Source organism: Nothobranchius furzeri, chromosome 11 (assembly GCF_043380555.1).
Source record: "Nothobranchius furzeri strain GRZ-AD chromosome 11, NfurGRZ-RIMD1, whole genome shotgun sequence".
Taxonomy (NCBI): domain Eukaryota; kingdom Metazoa; phylum Chordata; class Actinopteri; order Cyprinodontiformes; family Nothobranchiidae; genus Nothobranchius; species Nothobranchius furzeri.
In genome coordinates, this window is record NC_091751.1 from 71,976,776 (window position 1) to 71,992,138 (window position 15,363).

The 15,363-nt window shown below is 48.4% G+C and overlaps 2 protein-coding genes across 3 annotated transcripts in view; both read left to right on the top strand.

The window, feature by feature from the left end:
• Positions 1-5,341, top strand: part of gng12a (guanine nucleotide binding protein (G protein), gamma 12a) — a 67,188-nt gene extending 61,847 nt beyond the window's left edge. The window contains exon 8 of the mRNA XM_070541831.1: positions 4,845-5,341. Within this exon, the coding sequence (XP_070397932.1) occupies positions 4,845-5,194 (350 nt within the window). The 3' untranslated portion in view covers positions 5,195-5,341. The remainder of the gene's footprint in view (positions 1-4,844) is intronic.
• A 172-nt stretch (positions 5,342-5,513) lies between these two features.
• Positions 5,514-9,542, top strand: crsp7 (cofactor required for Sp1 transcriptional activation, subunit 7). 2 transcript variants are annotated; one of them, XM_015977382.3, is made up of 3 exons: positions 5,514-5,793; positions 6,637-6,711; positions 6,798-9,542. In XM_015977382.3, the coding sequence occupies exons 1-3, from the start codon at positions 5,722-5,724 to the stop codon at positions 8,445-8,447; spliced, it is 1,797 nt and encodes a 598-aa protein (XP_015832868.3). In that variant the 5' UTR covers positions 5,514-5,721; the 3' UTR covers positions 8,448-9,542. The 2 variants fall into 2 exon arrangements, with proteins under 2 accessions (XP_015832868.3, XP_015796010.3); XM_015940524.3 differs by having other exon boundaries at positions 5,762-5,890.
• Positions 9,543-15,363: the final 5,821 nt, after the last annotated feature.

The following is a 15,363-nucleotide window of genomic DNA, read 5'->3' on the forward strand; positions in this document are numbered from 1 at the left end:
CTCCCTGACTTGTCCACCCCCCAAGGTCTTATGTGCATGTTTGTGTGATGATGTGAGGGAGCAGGAGGAGAGAAACATGCGGGGATGGGGAGGAATGGCTGGTTGGGCTTACCCCCAAATTCCACTACCTCCGCTCCGCTCCGACACGAACGCCGGAGCAAAATCGGTCCCGTTGTAGTCAATCAGCAATTCCACTACTGCGGCCGTGCTCCGGCAGTGCGGCGCAGTGCGCCGCCCTCTGTTCCGGCATCCGGCAAAAATAGAATCGATCCTATTTTCGCCGGACGCCGGAGCACCTCCGCAGTAAATGGACAGAAATCACAACCGCCCAACAGGAAAAGGAGCAAGCACAACTTCCGTTTTTCACAATAAATCGATAAACAAAAGGCGTTTTTTGTTTCACATGCACCGGTTTAACAACTTTTAACAACTATCAATGGCGGCTGAACTTTAAATGCACAAAAGTAAGCCATAAATACAGTTTCTACTATCAAAGTAGTCACACTTTGTTGGTCCAAACACTGCTGATCTCTCAACACAAATGATGGGCAGATTAAACAGTTCATACCGACGCTTCTCCCACACAACGGGTGTTTGGATCCAACTTCCGCGTTTATTGCTCGGACTGTATCGCAAGATCTCGAAAATCCTGCGCATGCTTGTTTGCCCCCCTCAGGTCTCCGCACCGGAGCGGAGCCGTTGTAGAGCGGGTACCAAGAAAAATTGAGTTCGGAAGCGAGCGGCTGTGGAAGGCGGGGGCGGTGCGGAGGTTGTGGATTTTGGGGGTGAGTCCTCCAGGGAGCCGGCTCCCCCACTGGCCCCAATAGGCACCTCTGTTTCCAAAATGCCACTCAGGGCATGGAGACCCCAGCCCATCCTGCCAGGGCCCAAAGCAGCAGCATCACAGAGCCTCACGGAGTCCGAGGGCACCAACCCAGCCCCACCCCAGCAGAATATCTACTCCCATCCCTGGGGTACCTTTATCTCTAACCATTTTCTAAATACAACCTTTTGAAATAGTAATTTCAAAACTGAAAATTTTCTTGGAAAAACTCTGGCGGCCAAGGGGTTAACACCTGTCTGTAGAAGAAGAAGAAGAAAAGAAGAAAATATCATTTCTATAGCGCCTCTCAAGCTAAAAATCACGAAGCGCTTCAAAAGAAGCAAAATAAGTCATTGTGTCCTTGGGCAAGACACTTCACCCTGCTTGCCTGCTAGTATTTTCCCAAAACAGACAAAACCAGATTCCAAACAGAACATGCATGACAACGTCTGGGTTAAAGGAATGGCTCACGGAAAGAATATATATATATAGTTTCATAAAAATTACATTTCATTAGTGACAACGTTAATATTTCATCATATATTGTGCCTATAGTTGTTTTGGAAGATCAAAAACCGTATGCTGCAAGTCCTTTAAAGGAGGCGAGGGGCAAGTTTCACATCTGAGCATTTAAAACAATTTGCATTAACATAAGGCATGTCTCCACTTTGGCAGGCCAGCCAAAACGACCACTTTCCAAGCTGTATTCTGGGACCAACAGACTACCTGAACTCTACTCGGAATGGCCCAGAGTTGCTGAGCAGGTCTGATCTTTTAAATAGCTCCTCTAAAGAAAGAAAAATCACGTGTCACTTCACAATAACAAAATATTTTTTAAATAAAAGGGGAAATTGAAAAAGAAATTACCGTATTTGCGAGACTATAAGTCGCACTTTTTTTCATAGTCTGGCTGGTCCTGTGACTTATACTCTGGAGCGACTTATATACCAAATTATGTATCTACTGCGCTGCTGTGGGCCCGCTCCGGACCAGGAATGAGCTCTCCCCGCCCGCTGGGAGGGTTTGAAACACCGCCATTCTCTGCTGGAGACCGTGGCGCGCTGCTGCGTACCGCTGATGCAGCACTGGTTGTTTATTCTGTTATTGTTGCCCGTACTTGTCTTGTAATGTGAAACGCTTGGTCTCAGATTTTGTAAGAAAAATAATAAAATTTCTCTCCAAAATGCGACTTATAGTCCAGTTCGTCTTCTATGTTTTTTTCTTCTTCATTATACGTTTTATGGCTGGTGCGACTTATACTCCGGAGTGACTTATAGTCCGGAAAATACGGTACTGAAAAATTAGGACAAAAAATATGAAAAAGGTAGTACAGGATTGGTAGAGATAGCAGCACAAAGAACGGTAGTGAGGAAGGTCACACCACAGCCAGCTGCTTTTTAACCCTCCCACTGTCTTCGTGGGTGACCCCACGAGGAAAGTTGACCATTGAGCAGGGTTGATGGTTTATCCCTTGAGGTCCACGTGGCAGGGGTGAGGTGGTGCTCACTCCTCACCCCTGCCACGTGGACCCAAGGGATAAACCATCAATCCTGCTCAATGGTCAACTTTCCTCGTGGGGCCACACCTATTAGGTCAGTGGGAGGGTTAAAGGAGACCACGGGGTCCACTGATCTCAGGCTCAGGGGGAGAGAGGTCCAGAGTTTGGGGGCCACAGCAGCAGAGAAACCTCTAATAAAAGCATCAAACATACCTGTGGATCAGCATCCGTAAAATAGTTACCAGAAAGCAGATTATACTTAGCCTGGCCTGCCAGACTCGTCCTCTGTTTAACTCAGAGAAAGAGTCTGGTAACTCACAGGCAGAGGCACATGAGGGGCGGGACTGGCCAGCTCAAAAATAACCAATCAGAAGAAAGGCGCAAATGCCGAATGTACCGTGCAACGCTGTAGTTTTTTAGCTGTAATCAAAAATTGCACCTGCTGACGGTGAAAACATCTTTCTATAGAAGAAAGGCTTTGGTTTTAAAGACATTTTCAAGTCATTTAGAACAGAGGAAAGAGCCGCATCGAACCCCGCTTCAGCCGCCATGTTTGTTTGTTATGAGCAACTGAGCGTCGCGGTGTGCTCGGCGCTGATCGGCTTGGCTAGAATTCTCAGAGGGTGGGGTTATTTGAATTGGAGCGTTACCAGACTCTCTCTGTGTAGAATTAAACAGAGGAGGAGTCTGGTAGGCCAGGCTATGTTATACTGCAGCTCCAGTAAACTGCTAACCCTGAACTTAGTAACCACGGATTGTCTTCCAGAGTGAAAAATACTGCAATGAAATCTATTTTATTTTATGCAAAAGTCCACCTTTTCAGTTTTTACTTTCCGAGTTCCACATTTCCATCATAAGCCTGGTCTGCTCTGTCTTCTCCATCCCCAGTGAGTCGTGGAGGATGACTGCTTATACTGAGCCAGGATCCTCTGGAGGTTTCTTCCTGTTAAAAGGGAGTTTTCCTCTCCACTGTCGCTGCATGCTTGCTTAGTATGAGGATTGCTGTATAGTCACTGACACTAGTCAGTGACTCGATGCGATTTGCTGGGTTCCTTTTATTGGAAACGTGTTACTGATTGGCTTAATGACCTGACCTGTATTGGAATGTTTACTGTGTGCAGGTCCTTGAGACGACTCTGGTCCTGACGTGGGGCTATGTAAATGAACTGAATTTAGTTAATTAACCTTAAAGTTTGATATTCCCACGTGAAAGACTAAACAAATCAGTAGCCAGAATAAAAATTTTTACTTTAACTTTCACAAAAATAACAAAGTGCTGAGGTGTTGGTATTTCTTTATGCTCGGAGTTCAATAAAGTTCTAAGAAACCTTATGACCAATAACCAATGACAGCTAACCTGGCAGCAGCCAGATCTCTATGTGTAGCCCCGCCCTGTGTCCAGTCTACACTTTCGATATGGAATCTCTGCAGCAGAAACCGGCATATGCAACTTTTGTTCATTTCAAGTAGGGTTCACTTTTGCCAGGTGGAGTTCCCCTCTTGGTCTAATGACACAAAAGCAAGCTAGCAGTAGCCGGTCACATCTGTAATAATTAAGATGAATTCCCATATTTAGCCGTCATGCTTCATACAGTTTCAGGTGTCTTTTTTCCTGTTTGTGTGGCGAGATGGGCTGAGCCCACCCACCTGTGTGACCAGGTAACAAGTACGGGGGCCTGCAGCAGCCAAAAAATCCCTCAAAACTACCATGAATCTTTCGCTACGAACAAATACGAGTGAACACTCGGATTCCAGCAATGCTTGCTCTCACAACTCCATACGGCTTCATCAACGTACGTGCAACAGATGTGCTGACGTCATCTAATTGGAATGTCATGATTTGTTTTTGTGGTCAAGGAAAAATGATCAATGGGACACGAAATACGCGTGAAACACAACAAGCATGCCTGACTTTTGTGCTTCTTATGGATGCTCTAATAGACGATGTCTTCAGTCACGGCAACGTGTCATTCATACGATTTAACAATAACAAACATTCAACTGTGTTAGGCTGATAAGTCTCTGTCATCTGCTTTGCTTTTGAACTATTATTCATTCAGATAGTGTAAAAAAAACGCTCAGTGGGGTCAGCTCTGAGGAAGATCGCAGACACAATCAAAAGTGTCAGCAGGTAAAAAACCTTCCCCGTGTTTCAAAAAGAACCTAAAAAAGCGGTCAGAAGAAAAACACAAAAGATGTTTGTAGTCTTTAGAAAAACTGCTGGCTCATCAAATCCCCCTGATTAATAAATACAAGGAATTAATGCCACACTTACTAATCATGATTACTTTAGGTAGACAAACTGTAGTTCTTGTCTGATTTCTCACCTGACACCGTGTTGTTCTATAGGCTTATGTAAAGTATGAAGACAAGCACACTGTCCAGTTACATTAGTAATTGTAATTTCAGGATTTGTTGTGCGGCGAGCCATGACCAAGCTGTCCTGTGATGTCTGCCGTGCCAGCCTGGTGATGATGCTGCATCTGCCTGTGATGACCAGAGCTACATTTGCTGTCTCTGCAGAACAACGGGGTCTTGTGGTCCCATCTGAAGGTGCTGTGAGGGTCATCAGAGCAGCAGAGTGGGCAATTCGCCAGGCATCAGTGGGCAGACGATCACAGCCCATCAAACCACTGGAGGTCATCTACATCGTGCACAAGAGGATCGGGTCAGAGGATGTGTTTTTGCTCGGGGAGCTCATCAGTGAGACACCGTACGGAACTGAGTGTCACTCCCGTACACTGTTGACATCTGTTGTCTCCCTGTTCTTTAAGCTGAGGATGCACCACCTTGCAAGATTAGCCACTCGTAGCTTTCAGTGTGACAGCATGAGCCAGAAGCTCTCAAAAGCTGTCCTTTTCACAGGTCCGTAGGAAATCACAATGTGCTTTAGCATCTGTCTTAGATCTGTTATTTTTATAATCACAAACATGTATCATCTGTAATAAACAGGTTTTTCATAACTGTCAGTCCGTCATTCAGTCCACCAAGTTGCTGCATAAATAAACTTGAATTTAATTTAATTTAAACGTTTCATATAAAATCGGTCAATCAAATATTTACTGAAAAACAACTCACAAAGTTTATATTTAAAAACGTCACTGTGGTCGGGATGTTTACTTGGTTACGTACGAACGTGATGACGTAGACACATCGTATCCCAGCATGCAGCAGGAGGCCGTTGAGGCATCCAGCAGTTGGTAGTGAGAGGAGGTCCGAGGCAGCAGCGACTCCGCTCCGCTCACATATTTCCGACTCCATGTGAGATCAACTCAGACCTACATGCGACAGAAAGCATGCTGCTCGGGCGCCCGACGTGTTCCCGAAGCGGCTTCTGAGTCACCCGGCTTTCGTTTTGGAGGATTCCTCCCTCCATCTCCTGGATCGCACCGAACAGGCAATGACAACGGTCTCAGCAACCCCGCAGCAGATGAAGGACCGGCTGCTGCAGGCCATTGACAGTCAGAGCAATGTGAGCAATGCTAAAGCTAACGCTAGCTTGTTTGCCTATCAACATCCACGCAGCTGTTCGGGTGGCACGTCGCTGTTTATACAAACTACGCTGAAAGGTGCGCTCGGCCTCGACACGTCGGATGTCTCGGTGACAAAAAGGCTCGGGGCGAGTTGACAGCTAGCATGCCAGCTAATTTAGCAGCAGCGCTGCGTTGATTGGACGGATATCTGCCGTTATGTAGCCTGTTAGCTGCTAACGTAGCTTAACACCAAAGCAGATTTGGTATAAAGGAGCAATCCAGTCGTTGTTTTACGAAATCATCTCATCTAAAGAAAAGTTTAAGTTATCCCAAACAGCACAGTTTTAGTGAAAATGTTTTATTTAAACAATCACAAAGTTTAGGGAACCAAGTGGCTGGAATAGCGTTGAGGAAATGCTCCTTCCTTCTAAAGTAAGTTAAATGCTAACTACCCTGACTAGCTAACACAGGCAGGTCCACCGACTCGGGCTAGGGCTGACGCTGTCGACAAGATGCTCGGTTTGCTCCAAGTTCATAAACCTTTGCTGAGATGATTCCAGGTATTTTTGAGTGTCTCTGTGCCACATCAGCTTTGCAACATCGTTCGGTTTCTGGAGCTAAACATCCAGCTGAGTTTCTCCCGATGAACATGTTGTTTTCCACCCCGGAGTCAGGGAGCAGTTAGTCCAGATCTCTGGAGTTCCTGTTACTGTGGGAATGTGATTGGGTGGGATTGTCCAGTGTGATTACATTTTCATCCACAGACTACAGCTGTAAATCTAAATATTACTGCCACCAGTAGAAGCTGGGGGTTACTAACTGCTGGCATGTCCTTGTTGCAGATATGCAACATGGTGGTTGTATTGGAAGTGATCGCTTGTCTTGAGAAGTATCCGATTACCAAAGAAGCACTTGAGGTAAGAATGAACGTGTCATAGGCGGTTAATGCCTACAGAGGCTGTGGTGCCAAAATAGTTTTCACTTTTTAATTATTTATTTTCAGGAAACTCGACTTGGAAAACTGATTAATGATGTAAGGAGGAAAACCAAGGATGAAGACCTTGCAAGGCGTGCAAAGAAACTCCTGAGAAACTGGCAAAAACTGATTGAACCTGGGCCGGCTGTTTCAGCAAGTGTCCCGGGGTCTACCAATGGCAGTTCCCATCCCTGCAAAACCGATCCCTCTCCCCCTGACATTTCTGTATCGGGGAAAGCGGTCACAGAAGTCACAATCCGAAGTGATGCTCACAACACATACTCGCCTAAGGCTGAGAAGTCAAGTAACCGCAAGCGGCGGGCAGAGCACAGAGACAGTGGCGTGTACGTAACAGAAAAAATCTCCAGGTTGTCGGCGTTTGATGACTCTGTTTCTCCGCCACCCACCAACGGGACTGCTGGTGGTGCCGATGCGTTGGCCGACCAGGAGGTCGTTCCTTCTCCTGACAGGCCTCGGACAGACCACCTTGAAAATGACAAAGGAAACAGAATTCCAGTTAATGCTGTCAAGCCCCGTCCCAGCTCCCCTGGCATGGCCAAAGCACCTAGCACTTCCTCGTTGATTAAAGTTGCTGTGATGCAACAGCAAGCTAAACTGGAAGAAGGGGGCGGGGGCTATTACCCAGCGAGGAGTCCCCGCAGTCTCACTTCCAGTCCCAGGAGCCTAAAGCAAGACCCCGTTTCTAAGCGTTCAGCGTACGTAGCAAAGGGAACGCCGGTCCCCAGCCCATCTTCTAGAGACTCCCCCCTGTTCTTCTCCCAGCCTCTGTCCTCCCCAGCACCGGTGTCTCACAGTGAAAAACTTTCTTCTCTTCGGTCTTCAGTGCCCTCTGCTAATTCATCAGAGGTATTCTCTCATTGCTCTCCCCAAGATCTATCTGCAACACTGGATTCCCCCTCCCCCCCGCCTCCCCCGCAGAACTCAGAGGTCCACAGGTTGGTGGTTGAAAGAAGCTTAAGTGTGTCTGATGACCCTGATGGGCCAGTCCTTAACTCTGAGCATAAAAGGAGGAAGTACAGGCCTAGAGACTACTCCGTTAACTTGGATGGCCTGAAACTAGAGGACACGACTAAACCTGTGCGGTTAAAAGAACGCAGACTGACATTTGACCCGGTCACTGGTCAGATCAAACCTCTGGTGCATAAAGAACTTTCTCCAACAGAGGACCCCCCCACTCCGGACCTGGGAGAGTCCAGGCAGAGAACTGAAGTCGTTGTCCAACAGCCCCCTTGTGCAGCCCCCGCCCCAGGTCCCAGCTCAAACCCCTTCCACCAGACCAACTGGAAGGAGCTGACTAGAAATGAAATAATCCAATCCTACTTGAACCTTCAGAGCAACGTGCTCACCTCCTCGGGGGTCCAGGCCCCTAGCGCACACTTCTTCATGTCAGAATATCTAAAAAGGGAAGAAAGGGAGACTAAAGACTCAAATAAAACACACGTTTTGCAGACGGACCATTTAACAGGAGATTTACCAGGTGTGAGTCGGGAGGTGACGGATGAGGACCTGGACAGAATACACACACAGACCTGGCAGGGGGTGAACGGTTGTTACGACACCAAGGGAGCCTGGTATGATTGGACAGCGTGTATATCACTGGACCCTCATGGAGACGAAAGCAGACTGAACATCCTGCCATATGTGTGCCTGGACTGAGGGCTTTAGAACGGCTGCTGGTTCTTTTTCACCTTTTGTCTCGATGGAGACGAGATCCTTTGTGATTTTGTTTGTCTGCTGCGAGTTTGGTACGAGCCCAGGCCGCTCGACTCCCGTCGCCACAGCTCCGCCTGTGAGAGTGTTGAGACTTTGGTATGAAACCTAAAGAGTTAAGTTTTAACATCAAGGGCTGTTTGAGTTTCAGTTTAAACCAAATGAACCACTGGTAGTGATGAAGACGTTAAGAGGACTTGGGCTGGACTAAGCTAGGCTTGCTGGTCTTGTCCAGCCCAGTGTGTCCAGGAGCGCTGGAGCACATGAGCTGCAACAAGAGGCCTCATCTGGACTGAAGGGTGCATTTCTTATCTAAACATCTATTTAGTTCATTTATGGGATGTTTTTCTTCTCCCATCTAATCCTCGGTGACTGATGCAGGCATAGCCGCACCTCTGGGTTGGTTTGATGGTTCTGGCCCGTGGACACACACATCTCGTGTCCATCAGAAACCGTCAGGTGGGCGGGATTAAAGCAGGATCCTCAGAAGCTGTTTAACAGACTTTCATTTGGAGTTTAACGGCCTTTATGTGAATGTAGACGTGTCTCAGTCATGCGCCCAAAGTCGCCCCGTTTCCTGTTTAAACCGCCGACATAAAAAGTCAGAGGTGGAGAACATTTCGGCCCTTCCTTGTGTGATGAGTGACCTTCTAAATTTTATTTCTATTTAAAAGAAGCCATCATAAATCATTATCTGACCAGTTAAATGAAGGTTGGCCTCTGCAGCTGCGGTCCTCGTTCTCATCCCTACCATTGTGCCTTGGTAAACGTTAGGTCTGGAAGTGTTTCCACAACACAAGCCTGTGTAGACGTCGGTGAGAACATCCACACCTGTGATGGTCGCGACTCTGGTATACGCACCGTTTTCTGCTGATCGGAGGAGAAGCGGCTCTGCAGACAAACTGCACAACACAGCTGGCAATAAAGGACATGCTACAACTGATGAATAGTTTTTCTTGAGTTTCAACTGGGTCTTTATTTGTTCAGTGTTTAACATCTAAATTGTTTGAAAATAAAATGATTTAAATCTTTTTTCTGCCAGCTGACTTGTGGGTCCTTCATGTTGCTTCTGTCACCACCGAGGTGAACATATGTGTGTTCCTCCTTCAGGCCCAGGATGTTTTTCTTGTTGTGCTTCTCTAGTCTGTCCATCAGGGGGCGCACACCGCCCTGTGTCTGAACAGCTGATCCAACAAGGCACTAAAACGTAAACATGTCTAACTAAGCTGACAGGTTTGTGTGTGGAGTTTTAGAACGGAGTACTGGCCTTCGTGTGATTCAACCCTTATCTGAATCTTTCTGTGGAGCTGCGGCCAGGTCTCAGCGGGGCAAGAGCTAGGCGGAGAACGGTATCTGGGTCCAGCCTTACTGAACGGGACCAGAACCACGCTGGGTGCAACAGGATGAGTGGACTGAATCAGTGCTGCTGATGCACATGGATGATGTCATCATCTAACACACACTCACGCCAGTTTTTATTACCTTGTCTAGGATTAGAAGCCCTGAGGGGATGTTGGACATTCCAGAGAGAAGCTCTATAGGTACTCCTAAGGTCAGGACCCACCAGCTGGTTTAAACAAGCACATGAGTTTGTGATGACCTTTGACCTGAGAATTCCACTTCCTGTGGATGTATTTTATGTTCATTCAGGGGTTTTACTTATTTCAGGCTTCAGCCTGATAAACCAAGACCGCCGACATTACGTCACCTGAGTAACTTCTGCAAACCTTTTTCCTGCCAGTGACTCAGGAGTTGGGGTCATTTGTCTGGTCTGGCGAGTCTGGAATGCAGGGAGGATCCCACTACTCTGGACCACGCCCACTACTCTGGAATTTGGGAAGTTTCCTTCCATAAAAGGACTTTTCCATCTAAATCTTGACACAAGTGGGACTACGGAGAGGTGGAGCCAGGATCGACTAATAAAAGTGGGAACCAAAGAGTCAAAGGAAACAAGAGAATACCCTGTAAGCAGTGAGGTAAAGGCAGAAACTCTGCAAGTTGAATGTTTCCATAAAACAGTCGCTTATTTTAATGTCGTGGTCTGCCCTTCATGGCATTTGTAAATGGATTAGAACAGATTATTAATCCCACAGTGGAGAAATCCACTCGTTACAGCAGCACACACACTATTACAGGTGAAAACACACCGAGGCAGTAAACTGTTATTGTAACCTTCAGCTACTAAAAACAACCGATAAGAGGTCTGACAGGCAGATGCTCACAAACGGTAACATTTTTATTATGAAATAAGTTTTATTTATGAATGGATTTGATGCGACGCCATCCGGTGTGACATCATACGGTACATTCCCGATTCTCTGTTTTTTCCAGCTCTCACATTTTGGGCTGTAATAATGTTGCTGCCTGGTCCTGCATGGCTCGTGGCAGATGTTCACAGTTCAAAATAAATGAGTTAAAAATCTCTTGATACGATAACAAGAATACTTCTGCTGATGCAGCAGGTTGAATTTAGTTTAGATGATTTTTTTTTCACAAACACAATTTTCCCTTTAAAATAGTTTAACATTTGTTAGGAAATATCTTCTGGACCAAATACTTTTAATGGGTCTACACCCTGTGAATGTTGTGTACTGTGACTTGTGAGTAGGGCGACCAGATCCCAACTTGCCAAAGTGGGACGTGAGAATACTCCCGACACAACCTTACATGTCCGAATATTTCTGTCCACCGACGTGGTTAGAGAAGCGTTCAACAGCCCACATCAACCCTGACATGTTTCAACCGGCGACTGCGGTCTTCATCAGAAGTGTCACAGACGTTGGTGTGACGCATCCTTGTCAGCACAGAAAGCAGCCGGTTCAGGCGTTGGATCAGGAAGGCAATAGAAATAAGGAAACGGGAACAGTGGGACATGAACAGAGACGAGGGGGCCTATAAGCTGCCTCACACCTGGGATTTCCTTCTCCAAAGACCAGCCAGTGGAGGTGGGCGTGACCGACCCAGCAGATCTGACAGATCCAGGTTGGTCACGCCCACCAGAAAAACAGCTGATAAAGACATGTCACACAAACATCTTTGACACTTCTGATGAAGATAGCAGTCGTCGGTCGAAACATGTCAAGGTAAACTCACAACACAACCTTACATGTCCGAATAAAAAAGAACCTCATGATGTTTACTGGAGCGCTACACCCCGAACCGCTGTAGCCCTCTTGGCACTGGCCTAGCTACATGCCAGCATTGCTCGGACAACACTTGTGCGTCAGTCCTGCCAGCTAACCCTCCACAGACCCTGCTGAACCCCAATCACCACTACTTTGACCAAGCCCTCTGTGTGCTGGTGAAGGTTCTCAGTCATCCAGGTAATGGTAATCCAAAGGGTTCAAATGAAGGCAACTGGTGCCCCTTTAAAGGGCAACACTGGATGTCCAATTCAGGCCAAGACGGAGTCTGGGGGAGGCCTACGTCTGGGGCACAGGAGGAGACGACAGTGTCTGGGGGGTCTACGTCTGGGGCACGGGAGGAGACAACGTTGCCTGGGAGGCCTTGGAAAAGGGGGGCCCCAGAGTGCCGGGCGGCTGGGTGGACTGGAACCCCAAGGGCCGGGTGACAGGGGTAATGGTGGTGGACCCGGAGGGCCTGTAGAGGTCGGGGAGATTGGAGGACCTTTGGGGGCATAGTCCCTGGGGGCGAAGCCGCTCGAGGCGGAGCCCCTGGAGGCAGAGCCTCTGCAGGTGGAGCCGCTGGAGGCACTGGGGTTCTGCTCCCAGAGGACGGCCAAAACTCGGGCTGAGCTGGCGAGAAGGCTTGGAAAATCAGGGTGGTGAATGTCACCATCTGGAACTCCCGGAGGCTGATAAGATGTTTGAGCCAGACCAGCTCAGCCTGGAGGCAAGCGAGCTCCCCTGGGTAACCCGCAGGATCGGCCCCTTGGTCTGGCTTCGAAGGTGCTGACTGGACTGGAGATGGAGGCTGGGGGTCCAAGCTGGCGCACAGACCGGGGGCCTCTGAGGTAGGCGGCACCACTCTGCTAGCTCGACCCCGCCGTCTGGTCCCTTGGCCCCCTTGGAGTGGGAGGAGACCTCGGGAGGGGTGTCCTCTGGCTGAGTGTGCCGCTCGTGGGAAGTCCTCACAACCCCCTCTGGAGTCTGACTCACCGAGGAGCTGGAGGTGACGTCAGCAGAGGTTGCGGCATGCCCATGGCGCAGCTTCAGGGCTGGAGGTGATGGCAGGGCTTGGGTCCCCTCCCAGCACCGTGGAGAGCACACGGCCAGTCTGGTGCCCTCGCAGGGGGAGTGGTCCAGCTGCGCCTCCCAGCCCAACCTCCCTTCTGGATCTGGGAGAGCAGAGTGGATCGCCGAGGTACGGCGGCGGCGTCTGCGGCGAGGCGGCGCTGGAGGAGGGGAAGCCGGCTGGTAGCTGGGAGTGAGCCACTGCAGCAGGCCCTCCCAGGGAAGAATTTCCCCGCTGGGGAGGTCCGTTTATTCTGTCATGGTGCAGTCGAGGCGAGTGGTTGAGGTGAGGATCCAAGGTGCAGGGGAAAAGGCAGGCAGGCAAGATCATTCAAAAAGGCTTTAATGAAGAGCTCACGGGACACTGAAACAATGAACGCACAAGGAACACAGAACTGGGAGGGTTTGAATACAAGACGAGCTGGGATCTTAAGAGATTGGGAGATGAGAGGCAGGTGGGAGCAACTAGGGAAGACACAGGACTGAACAGAGGGTGGGGAGACAGGACAGATTGTGACAGTGTGATAGGCGCAGATTTTAATTGTCAAAACCTCCAGCGAACCGGTTCAGTGAAGCAAAAATGCCATCCATCCATTTTCTTCCATTTATCCAGAGTTGAGTTGTGGGGCTCAAATCACAGAGGCCCAGACTTCCCTCTCCTCAGCCACTTAGGCCAGCTCTTCCGGAGGATTCCCAAGGCGTTCCCTGGCCAGGTGAGAGACATAGTCCCACCAACGTGTCCTGAGTCTCCCTTTAGGCCTCCTCCCGGTTGGATGTGCCCAGAAAACCTCACCAGGGAGGCTGCCAGGAGGCATCCTGACCAGATGCCCGAGCCTCTGATGTGGAGGAGGATCAAAAATGTTAAACATTAATAATAATCTTTTATAATAGGTTGGATAGATTAACATTAAATCAACAGACACTAATCTGGTGTCATTTAAAATCTGAAATGGATCATTACAGGAAAAATATTCATTTTAACACATCATTGATTAATGCACACATTATTCAAACACTTTGGAATTAAACAAGAGATGATTATATGACACTTATGCAATTATCAACTTTTAAAAAGTGATTAATAATTCAAGGAAGGTGAACTTTATTCAGAGTGAAGGTGCAGAAAGTCTCACCTTCCGTGTGACTTTTGTTCCAGCCCAGACAAGTTAGCTAGGCTTGTTATGGCTCCGTTATCTGGTGACAAGGCCTTGTGCCGTGCGTTTGTTGTTTGGAGGCCAGACAGATGGATATTTGTGTCTGGAAATGAAGTTAAGTTTATTTCTGGTCATTTTTTATGTAAATGCTTGGCCTTTGGGTACATCATACCTATCTTTGTGTCGTCCCTGACTCTTCCACATTGGTGACCCCGTGAGCGAACATGTCGACTGACGAAGCGGCCCAACAAGCTCCAGCACTGCTAACGGCTGCTGGACCATAGCTGGCCCCAGTTTTCACATCTGCCATGGCTCTTAGGCTTCCAGATTGACCCTTCAGCATGGTTCTTTCACATCGAAGCACAGTTCGCACTTGCTTCTGACGACATAAAATACCACCATGTGGTCACTGCACTGGATTCACTTTCCACCCGACAGGTGATATGCCTGCTCCGGAACCCTCTACCCCGGGAGAAGTTTAATGTCCTCAAACAACTGCTGGCTCATCGCTACACCCTCTCCAAAGCGGAACGAGCGGAGAAGCTGCTCTCTCCTGCCGGACACGGAGATGGCACTGCCCTGGAGCTTATGGAGAGCATGCTCTCCCTACTTGGTTCCAACCACGGAGGATTCTTCTTTGGCCACCTTTTCTTCTGTCAGCTTCCGGCTCAGGTGCGGGCCATTCTTGTAAACTCTGCTTTGCTGCAACAGATGGATTACCACTCGCTGGCTGAGGAAGCTGACGACACCCTCCTAGCTACAAAGCTGACAACCGCAGCTGACAGAATAGCTGAAGGCTGCGGACCATTGTTGACTGCAGCTAATGGATCCGCCATCAAACCTTTTGGTGAAAGGTTGGTGACAGTATGCTTCCATGAACGTGAGTTTGATTGGAATTTAATTGTGGCCACAAGTTCAGTTGCTATCTTAGGTGCTGATTTTTTTTGTGCACATGGACTTCTAGTTGACTTAACCCTCTGGAGGCAGGCGTGGCAGATGTGCAACGTTAAAACCTACCTACCTGGTTACTCCACACACGTGTTTCATGAGCATTTTTTAACTCAGAAGTACCTCTGAAGGACTTAGTTGTTCGTCCTTTTATCAAAACTTATCTTGAGCCTGAGCGAGTTAAACAACAGGCGCTGATTGATGCTGTGTCTTTTGTATCTATGCCATGTATGACAAAAAGGACCGGACCCCAAATGCATGCTAATTTCCTCTCCACAGGAAATGCCTTCCAGCGTGTGTTTCTCTACCTTTTCTAGCTCTGTAGCTAAACACGCCATTGAACATTTCATCCCCACTACTTGCCCACCCGTCTCTGCACGCCCACGCCTCCTTGACACGGCTAAGCGGGCCATCGCACGGACAGAGTTTGCCAACATGGAGCGTTTGGGCATTGGGCACTGCTCTGACAGTCGGTGGGTATCCCCACTGCACATGGTGCCCAAGGCTCATGGACCGTGGTGACCCTGTGGGGATTTCCACCACCTAAATGGTGTCACTGAGAGTGAC

Excerpts from the sequence above, each read along its gene's own strand:
- crsp7 (XM_015977382.3), top strand. The coding sequence starts at position 5,722 with ATGACAACGGTCTCAGCAACCCCGCAGCAGATGAAGGACCGGCTGCTG. Across the intron at positions 5,794-6,636 it reads CCATTGACAGTCAGAGCAAT|ATATGCAACATGGTGGTTGT; the intron begins GTGAGCAATGCT and ends TCCTTGTTGCAG. Across the intron at positions 6,712-6,797 it reads TTACCAAAGAAGCACTTGAG|GAAACTCGACTTGGAAAACT; the intron begins GTAAGAATGAAC and ends ATTTATTTTCAG.